Source organism: Anopheles ziemanni, chromosome 2 (assembly GCF_943734765.1).
Source record: "Anopheles ziemanni chromosome 2, idAnoZiCoDA_A2_x.2, whole genome shotgun sequence".
NCBI classification, from domain to species: domain Eukaryota; kingdom Metazoa; phylum Arthropoda; class Insecta; order Diptera; family Culicidae; genus Anopheles; species Anopheles ziemanni.
Window position 1 is genome coordinate 25,454,246 of NC_080705.1, and position 10,802 is coordinate 25,465,047.

General features: G+C 40.4%; 2 protein-coding genes across 2 annotated transcripts; both read right to left on the reverse strand.

The window, feature by feature from the left end:
- Nucleotides 1-1,236: 1,236 nt before the first annotated feature.
- On the reverse strand, nucleotides 1,237-1,995 carry LOC131293275 (microfibril-associated glycoprotein 4-like). Its single transcript, XM_058321355.1, has one exon. It carries the CDS (start codon nucleotides 1,993-1,995, stop codon nucleotides 1,237-1,239), a length of 759 nt encoding a protein of 252 aa, XP_058177338.1.
- A 1,349-nt stretch (nucleotides 1,996-3,344) lies between these two features.
- On the reverse strand, nucleotides 3,345-4,220 carry LOC131293276 (angiopoietin-related protein 1-like). Its single transcript, XM_058321356.1, has one exon. It carries the CDS (start codon nucleotides 4,218-4,220, stop codon nucleotides 3,345-3,347), a length of 876 nt encoding a protein of 291 aa, XP_058177339.1.
- Between the last annotated feature and the right edge of the window lie 6,582 nt (nucleotides 4,221-10,802).

Sequence of the window (10,802 nt, forward strand, 5' to 3'; positions counted from 1 at the left end):
ACGGAGGTAACCGTTAAAGTAAGGACGTGAAATCCCTCACAGAATATTGTTGGCAACTATAAGAAATACAAGCGCATATCCTGTTCCATAGCGTACCCATCATTGAGGGTTAATTACCACCAGATGGAGTAGATTCTTAAATTATTACCATTTAAAACGCTTAAAACGAGTGTCTATCGAAACAAAACGAATATCAATGACAAAACACTTCATTGGATTGTTTTTGCAACATAATAATCTTCCGTATTCGATGCCAAATCTGCTGTGTATGTCAATAAAATCAAACCACGCTTCGAGCTAGCGTAAGCTGAAAGTGCCCCAAGCAACGTGAAAGTGTCGTAAATAGCACTAAAACATTACCAAGCAGGAACAGAAAATATAATATGGAAATCAATTGCAAGCTGGGTGTTCCTGGTAAATCCATAGTTTAATGTATATCCTCAAAGCAGTCTGATCTATGTTGCATCTTGTACGATCAAGATTGGTGTAAAACGACGATTGTAAATGTGTATCGGAAAAAATAAACGAATTGAAAACGAAGTCATAAATAAAAAATTGAAAGCAGCAAAGATTTCGTGGTGGATGTAGTGCAAGTGAGATAAAAGCGGTTTTATTTGTTTATACAAATCATTTATACTTCTAGTAATGTTTCATGTTACAATATTTAATCCATTGCTTTGATGTTTCATATGTTGTTTTTAGGCACAACAGTTCCTTCAAAAGTGACATAGATCAATCCCAAAATTTCAATTACATTGTTTTTATTGCTTATTCATTTATCAGATTATCTAATGGACAAGTTAGCTTCGAGGTGGATTTCATTTATGTACGTCAAGTGGTTATACGTTTGAATCACTGCGCTGCTTGTTATGGATAAGGTCAAAGTATCATTATGAATATAAAAATATAAATTTAAAAATATAATCGTTTAATTGTCTGTAACAGTACAAAAACGTGATTCTATAGTGATATGTTATTTTCATATACACTCTGTCCAGTTGTTATGAGACCGCACTGATATTTGTGGTTTTTACTGAATATATTGGTAAATTAGTTCTCTCTTGACATTTCTTTAATAAAAACCTACAAAATTTGCTTTAACTAATGTAACAAATGTTCTTGTTTGCATCAAACTTTTGATAAGTTAACAATTTGACAGCTTATTTTAAAGACCTCATTTTTAACAGCTGAATTTAATCTTTAAATTGATCAAACAATAACCATTTTCATAGATAGTTATTCATCCCCGTTTAGCTCTCGCATCATCATCCTTGAATAAGACAAGCCACGGTAGTCATTGTGAAAATTATACCAGCTCATAGCACCCCAAGCATTTTTAACATTCATGTATGGTCCGTTGATATTAGCATAAGAACAGTCATCGTACCACCAGCCACCTTTTTTAATCACGGCACATGTACCTGCATCATTGGGACGGTCAGCAGTACTGAACTTTTCACCCCTGTTCGAATCCATCGCATCTCCAGCGCTACCCTGGAACTCCCCGAGTTTTTTCAGATTGTATCCTTCCGACTCATTGCCGATTTCGAATTCATCATAATGTGCGTATCCGTAGTTTCCGTGGAAGTCTTTGATCTCTACCATCAACTCGTGCGGTCGGGCTGCTGTAATTTGATGTATGTTTTCCAGGCCCAGCCAATACTCGCCGTTTAGATCTCCGAAACCGTCTCGGTAGTCAGACCAGTTTCGGAAGAAATTCTCTTTTCCATTGTATCGGTACTGGAACACAATCCAGCCACCTCCTTCCACGTTTTGCTCGCAGTTCACCTTTACTGGCTGCTTGTTTTGTCCCAGCTCGATGAGATAGGTACCGGACTGCTTCGTAGGCTCTTTCAAGCATGAGCTGAAGTGTTCAGGAGTTTTAGACCCGCGCATTATTCCGGAGGTATTGGACTCCAATGCAATAAGTATGTTAAGAATTGCATCCAGCTTGTTGTGCAGAATTTCTTCTCTCGCCAAGCTCCTTTCCTCCATTTCTTGAAGATGATTCTTGAGAAACAAAAGTTTTAAATTATTATTTTAATTTTGATTTGATTTTCATTCGACACAATTTGTCAGCGTGTATGGGCAAAATAAAACTTTAAGTAAAATTACAAAAAACATGGACTAAACATTACACCTTAATTCAAATTATAAACAAGAGACACGCGGGAACCAAAACGGTTGCTGTTGACACGCAGCAGAAAGAAGGCATAGTTAGAGTTAAGCAGGAGTAGATAAAAAGAAGAAATAAGAAAGGTAAGAGTTGAAGTTAAAGTGATCGATTCTTCCCTAAACCAGTGCGACGCAAATCAACAAAAAGAAGTGCACAAGGACGAAGGATGCAGGAAGGTACATAGAAATCAACGCGGGCAAGCAACGCTGGTGCATCAATCTAGCTCAGGATAGCTCCTAACATGAACGAGACCTGAGCCAAGGCACGCCTATCTTCGAGGGAGAGGAGACTCAAGATCATATCATACAACCCATGAAACAGGTATCTGATCAGACCTAGAGCCTCAAAAAAATTGCCTACAATCGTTTCGAAGTGCAGATTGGAAGAGCGCCTGGGGTTAAGAATGACACCGAGGTCACGGACTCTACACGTTCACGTTGGCAACCATACACAGAGGCAGGTAAGCAGGTAAGTAAACAGACTTAACAGTTTGTTCTACAGTGCAACTGCATTCGAGCAGATGTAGCAAAGTTTGATTTACAAATATGAAATATGTAAATGGGAACTATTGCTTCTTCAACACATTAAATAGGTCTTTATTTGACTTACCTTCCAAACAGAAAACGTTTCATTCTCGTCGTGATGATTACCCTTGCTCGTTTCTAAACCTTGACGTATATCTTCCGGCTTATTTTGGCGGAATTCTACCTTACTTGAGACAAAACTCCAACTTCCATCTCCTATAGAAGCTGAGACGAAGCTCAATACGATGAGCAGCAGCATCACGAACCACTCGCGTACAACCATGGCTTTAGAAACTTGTTCCCTAAGACTTGTGCCTCACTTTACGAATCGATCAAGTCGATTGATAATAAAGAGCCAAGACTCGTCCATTTATATATACCGCGTTCAGAATGATGTTTATTTACAAAAAATAAAAAGTAGTCAAATCTGATAGGGGCGCTTCTTCTCGATAGGTTTGGTACGGACACTTATACGGACACCATGGAAATCGTACATGTTATGGTATGTTATGTTCCATTACCGAGAAACCATTAGTAATCGTTCTCTTCTCCGTCAGCTCTCGCGTCAATTAGACGTTCTTTGCTTGTCTTCGTGTGATTCGTTAAGTTGGGATCTTAATTTTAAAGACACGTAAATCAAAAGTTTACTCCTCGATTACTTCACGGATCATCATTCTCGAGTACACCAAACCTCGGTAGTCTTTTTTGAAGTAGTACCAGCTCATCGAACTCCAATCATTTGTTGCGTTTTGGTAGCGTCCATTGAGATTAGCATAGGAACATTTATAGTACCACCAGGCGCCTTGTCTTTCCTCCGCACAGTTTCCACCACTTTTTCCATCATTGTCGCGATCTGCAGTGCTAAAGCTATATCCCTTGTTGTATGTCAGTGCATCCCCGGCGGTTCCGTTGTAGTTACCCAGCTTCACTAACGCGTACTGTTCGTCCTCTCCACTGATCTGAAACTCATCGTAGCGCGCATAACCGTAGTTGCCATCGGCATCCTGCACCTCCAGTATCAACTCGTGCGGTCGGTTCGACGTCAGCTGATGCACCCGTTCCAGTCCGAGCCAGAACTCATCGTCGAAATGACCAAAGCCCTCACGATAATCCGTCCAGTTCCTGAAGAAGTCCACTTTACCGTTGGAGCGACGTTGTATCACTATCCAACCGCCTCCGAAATCGGTCAGTTCGCAGTAAGCTTCAAACGGTGGCTTGTTGTGTTCCAGCTGGATCATGTAATCGCCAGATTGTTTTGTGGACTCCGCGAGGCACGAACGAATGCGTTGTGTGGATCGTGTGGGCAAGATATTCGAACTTTCCAGCAGCTTATTAATAAGTTTGATAGCCATGTTCAGCCCGCCGATTACTGACTCAAGCATGCTCTTTTGCTGCTCTGAATTCGTTCCAATCACGATTTTAAGGGCCTTCACCTCGTTGCGAACATCTTCTCGGGTCGATTTTACCATATTCTCCACTGCATTCAGTTTGTTCTGCAGCAACTGCTCACTGGTCATCATTCTGTCTTCCATCCCTAGCAGCATCTCTTGAAGGTTGTCCAACTTGTTTGATAAACATTCAGTATCACATCCATGGATAGCTGATACAGGATCTGCTAGCCTAACCATGATGAAGCACATGGCCACAAGACACACGCGAAGCCACATCCTATTTCTAAGGTACGATTTATTTGCACTTGGAACCAAAGTTCTACAGTTTGAACTACACGAATGAAGAATATATGCAAGATGTGGTCCAGTTTTATATACCACGTGAAGGAGTGCATTTGCTACTATCTACAACTGCACTTGTCTAATCCACCTGAACAACCGTAGATCAGGAATAAGTGGAAGATTGGTTTCATGTTAAACTAATTTTTACTATCATAAGAGCACTTGATGCACGTGCTTTAAAATACACATTGAATGAAACAGTCTTTTGAGTGGCGCTTGTCACTTTGGAGCAGCTGATCAGCGAAAGTCCTAAGAACCTCAGGGGTTATCATTACTTTTTAGTCACAATAAGTGATATTTTTCTGTGCTCTTTTTTATTGCATCTGTTGATTCTATTTTCCACGAACCATCATTCTTACAAACTTCAAGGAACATGAATCGTTTTTGAATTAAAACCAGCACATTGCGGAAGAATCATTGCTTGTGTTCCTATAGGGTGTTCCGCCCAGGGGCACCATTCAACCCACTCATATCTTTGCTGCGATCCGGCGTATTGTAACCTAGAGCATCTAGAGCTGCCAATCGGATCACCTGCAGTGTCACTGTATGTTCCGATATTCTTTAAAGCGTTCGTTGGGCGTGCGTACGTGCATATCTTGATTTAAGGTCACGCTCGATTCTATCCATCTTGTTTTCAGGTTTTAAAAGACAAACTCCGATCTGAGAGATGGTTTCGAGTCAAATAACTTCTAATTTGCCCCAATTGGGGCAGTTTCATATGCATTGAGAATGTAGCAAACACGATTCTAAAAGCAAAATAGTCCCTTTAAATCAGTGACCGGGAGGGACAGAGGTTGGTAAATTAGCTCTGCGATGAGCTGGCAGAGCATCCTTATCAAATATTCGCCACATTGTTTAGAAAACAATCGTGTACAAAGGCCCATGGGCACGGGTAAACTTAACATCAGTGTTTACATGCAGAATACAAAACATTCTTCCCTTGGTTCCTCAGCTTCCAGGCTTGTTTGCTAGTAGTTACAGACTGCCAGTTATATTGATGCTGTAGTTATACATAAATGCCCCAATTAGCAATAAACTACTTTTAATGTGCATTCAACTCGCCTCACCGCATCGCTTGGAGTGTTTTGAATTGATAGCTTTCTGACTCATCTTTTGCTTTCTCATCTTTCAGATTTGTTTACTAGTAGCAAAGTAGTAAACTGCTTTTCAATCTTGATACCGACGCTATTCTTGATAAATGCCACTGATAACCAATAAACTGTTTTTGATTTTATTTCAACTCATCACACCTTATCGCTTGGTGTGCTTGAAAACCTCCGTTTTATGAGTCATGCAATTATAAAGTACCAACAGAAATTCTTTACATTATTTCCGATCGATTATGCTGCATGAAATTGCAGTACAATAATAGATCAAATTCCCATTTTTTATTATGCTACGAAACGGTATCTATTAGTGTCAATAAATAATAGAAAAGAATCAGGAACTTTGCTTTTGAAAGTACACGGAAAACAACTTTAAAAAATTAAAGCATCAGTTAAAAGCATAGTGCTACAAATTCTGTACAATGAAGGTTTCATGTTATGTAACAAATGGGCTAGCTTTTTGCAATTGTAAAGGAGATGTAAATATTTCTTCATATGACACATCATGTGAGCAGCATCGTTACATTTAGGATTTCGATTAATCTCCACATTAAATTTTTGAAATTGCAGATTCAAACAGAAAAATCTTTATTTCAAGTTTCTTTCTATGAAACTTGCATGCGATGTTGTGAGCAAGATGTTAGCCAGTTTTCAAAGTACGCAGCCATCATTTGAAAAGAAACGATGATGTTGAAACGAAGTTTTACGAGTCCCTTTTAATACCCCTCGCATTAATATGTTGCTGTCCGGAGTGTCGACTCCATAGGAGTCGTTGAAAATGTACTAGGTGTAAAAATCATCTAATCCTTGCTACATTCAATCATGCTCTAATAAAAGCATTCAATGAAAGAAGAGTTTTAGCAAGTTAAAAATATGTAAACAAAGCATTTCAAGGAAAACAATCTTCATAAATAATTAACAAAACTCTGTGCTGTAAAGTTAAAACGTCTCTCCGTTGCTAGTTATTTCATAATTACCTAGTCGTGTATTCATGTTTAATAACAATCTCTGAAAGCCTTTGCACTTCCTTGAATTTAATATACAATCGTCTCATCATAAGAGCACATGCGCTATGAAACGCGATGAAATATGATTTAATGTGCATGCAAATGACTAATTGTTTGCGATATGAACAAAATGTAATTGAGTTCGTGCTACGCTTGTTACTTTAGCAAAGCAAATGTTTTTAATTAGGAAGGCCCACACCAGGAAACCGAAGGCACAATCATATCTAACCAACAGTTGAACATGCACAAGCGTCACTCCTCGTTGCTTTGCAGCTTGACGAAAATAGTTCAGTGATCGTGTAACATTTACAAAATTTATTTGCATATGTTTTATGCTCGATTACAACCTTAAGCAGAATGATACAACTGTAGTTTGATGTTTGAAGTGATCAACTGCAGATGGTGAGCAAGGAAGTGAAGGTAACATAATGCTGAAGAAAAGAAATCCAAATCCCGAACGGAAAGCCAAATCTGCAAAGCAAAACAAACAACCCAAAAGCCTTCGAACGACCGAGAGCGAGGGCTGCATGCGGCAGCGTTAGGCGCAGTCCACATGCAACGAATAAAAATTCACTTTCGCTTTCAAGTTCAGGCCCACTCGCGAGCAAAACGTGTTCGACGGCGTGCACTTGCACTTGCCAGGCGGCCATGGTGGGTGCTCGGGTTGGGTTCAAACCGTCGAAAGGGGGCGAATTGTCGTCGAGAGCGGTAGCAGCGGGCTTGCGATGTGGCGAAACGGTCGAGCCTCGGGTTGGCAGGATTGGATTGGCCCGGGCTGGTCGGGTGCATCGGTGCATCGGTGTGCATGCGCCGCCGCTGTGTCGTTCGTTCGTTGACTTACGTTTTCGTGTAACGAAATGTACCGGGAAGGTGTAAAGTGTGGCTGAGCATTCTTTTTTATTGCCGCGCGCGCCCGGGTTCACGCCAGGAGATAGCTTTTCGCTCAATGTGATAGCATTCCGTTTTTTCCTGCCGAACGCTTGCGCACTTTGTTCACGATCGCTTTCAGTGGCACGTGAAGTGTTAGGAAATTAAACAAACATAGTTTAAATTGGTGTTTAACCTTCATACGCTTGCGTAACTTCGCATACAAGCATCTAAAAGTATGAGGAAGAGAGCGAGTTTTACAAACGATCCAGCCAAACAGAAATACGGATTGCTTCGAAGGCTTCCAATGTCTTGTAATGATGTTTTGTTGCAAAAACTCTAGTGCACCTATTTGTATAAATCAAGCAAATGAAAATTTAAATGCTGAAGTACATATTAGGATCGATAAAAAAATTGTTTATTGAGTAATTCCTGGCTTCACGATTAATTCTCTGACAAATTTAAAAGAAATTAAGGAAATGAAAATCCTGGACATTGATTTTGATCACCAAAATTGATGTGGCATTTCAATGCTTTTGAGAAATTAACAAATTCCAATTTTCAAGCTATAAGTTTTCAACAATGTTTGCCAAAATATATGAGGGTTGAAGTTCAAAGTTAAACATGAATTAAATGGAAGCTACCGGATACGAGTGCATCAAATGCAACAAATGGGAAAGGCTACTGTAAGTTTAATTTAAATTTCTATCTAATCTATTTACTAATATTCCAGAGTTTTCTTTACATAAATAAAATACAACGATTGCATTTAAAACGACTATTCCATTTTTTTAAAGATGACTAAGTCATTCAGTTTGAATCCTTGATAGTGAATCTGTTTATACGAGAAATTTGTAGTTACTACGCTTTAGGCAACTTGTTATGCTATCCGTAGTGGGGATCATTATTATATTTCTGTTTTGCTCTCTTTCGTTGGTAAAAACAAGGACTTTGTCTTAGGAAAAATCCTGTCTAAAATAACATGTATCCTATGTACTTTGCAATTCATACAGAACCATCAGCTGATGCGGAAGCAAACGGCTTCTTCTCACGAAACGGACGGTCTTTGGCCCGCATCCTAATCAGTACGCACTTCCTGATGCGTCCACCCTTCCGTCTGCACGCACACCAACCCCCCGGAGCAAGCAACTCTCAAACAAACCGAACCGACCATAAAGAAAATAAATCATCAACACGTTTCCGCGGGCGCACCTATTCCGGAACGAAAATCCTGCGTCGAGATTGGCGGCGGCGGCGGCGGCGGCAAGTCTCCAAGCACGGTCGGCTCGCGGATCGCTGCAACTCGGAAACTCGGTGCACATGCACATTGCACAATCCATCGCGCCGAAGATGCGTGCCTCGGGTTCGGCAGGAATCGCAAGGCTGGCGTCCACGGGCTGGAAGTTATCAACTGTCCATCGAACCCTCATTAGGGGTATTAAATTAATAAAGAAACCAACTGCACCGCAGCTCGAGATCGTGCACGTGTGCGGCGAGCAAGAGAGCCAGCCACGACGAAGAGACGGAGAAGGCGGCCAGGGAGAAAGAAGTCGATGATTGAGCGTCGCTGTGCAGGCATGCGCCGGCAAACCCACGATTAGGAACACCCTTTCGGTGCATCGGTGCATCGGTGCAGCTTGGCGCGCACGAGTTCATTGATCGCAGCGATGATTGAATGTTTTGCGTGGAGTGATACGCACGCGGGCGAAGGAAATGGAGTGCAGTGTAAACATTGCAGTTGCATGTTCGCCAAAGCGATCCCCCTTTCTGGCTCGTGACCGCGCCCGCCCATTACCATCCCATTGACCAAGCGAGCGAGAAGGGTAAGACAAAACAATGGCCCAACTCCATATGGGTGGTTTTGTTGGGACGTTCCATCCCACTCTGGCCCCCCGCCCCGTGGCACTTTCGTCTTCTTCGCGTGTACTTTGCCGCCGGTTTCGGAAGCAATCGGCCGCCGTCAGCAGCTCCGATAAGATTAATGAGCGTCTTTCACGAGCCGCTGGCGCTCCGTGCGCATCAGTCACCGTCGTCGGAGTCGGTAACGGAGTGGAAAGATTGAGTCATACGCAACGAGATCGCGCACTGTGGGTGGTACGGGGGCCATTCGAGGGAGGCAGTTGATCAGCTGCGCGGTGCATGTTTTTATTTAGTTTTCAACCTTGTTTGATAACACAAGCGGAATGAATCGTTGTGTTTTTTAATATCTAAAGCTATTTAGGTAATAGTAAAACATTACGTTAAATAACATCGCAATCAAGAAACATTTACCTGAAATTATAATCTATTATCGTTTTTGACTTAAAACAACATTAAAACAACATTGATGGCATTTCAATACTTACGCAACACACGACTTCCGACAAAAGGAACGACTGTCTGTGTTGCAATCAATAATCACTTTTGTGGTTAACTTATCATCAATTTAATTACAATAAAGTTGAATATTATGGATTGACGGATCCACGATAACACCAAGAAGAAAAAGTATCCTTGGATCACAAACAAACACAACACTCATTTCTGTCAAAACGTTTATTTTTCTGGAAGGTAAACTAGAAAACATCTTTCAATTTTGATTGCAAAGGAAACTCTAGCGTTTGGTTCGAGAAAACTTTAGGTTGTCGTAAAACGACGATACTATAAGAAGAACAAAATTTTCATTTGAAACTTGTTTGTAATTTAATCTGTTCTTTTCATAAAATATTCACGCCGGTAAAGTACATAAATGTTTCTAAAACAGTCATTATTTGTCATCCTAAAAGACGGGGATTGAAAAGCATCTCATAAAACAATCGATCCAGTCAATCCAATTATGTGAGTGATATAATCCTAAACATTTCATATTATATTTAGAACCAAACACGCTGCTGAAGAAGGAAGAATCGCTACAAAGAGCTAAATGATAATGTTATAGTAAATTTTGTGAAGTGACGGCTATATAAAATACTTTTAATTATTTATAACTGACTTCATTATGTACCGTATGCGTGATAATCTTTGCCCCATCGTACTAATATAGTACCCGTTTTCTCTGGGCATACAAATCCTTGGCTTTCGTAGATTCCACTTAATCTTTAACTTGTACCTAAATAGGTTGTGAAAGAAAAACCACGTTTTACTTAGTTTAGCACTTACACCAAGTAGCAGTATCTTCGCGATTTGTCTCACGCGCAACTATCTCTCCTAGAGGTTTCCCTTCCCTCTGTTTCTACACCTCATTCATCTTTTGGTTGGCTCGCAATATCGAATCTAGCTCCATTCTGACTGTTTTCAATCTGCCTATGTCTATGTAGTTATGTTTTTATATTTTTATATCTGTGTTAATCTTAAGCTGTATTTGCATAGCCCTTGAGGCAATGAGATGTATAAATAAACAATTAAACAAT

Bases quoted from the DNA above. Each gene is read 5' to 3' on its own strand.
- LOC131293275 (XM_058321355.1), bottom strand. From the start codon at position 1,995: ATGGAGGAAAGGAGCTTGGCGAGAGAAGAAATTCTGCACAACAAGCTG.
- LOC131293276 (XM_058321356.1), bottom strand. From the start codon at position 4,220: ATGATGACCAGTGAGCAGTTGCTGCAGAACAAACTGAATGCAGTGGAG.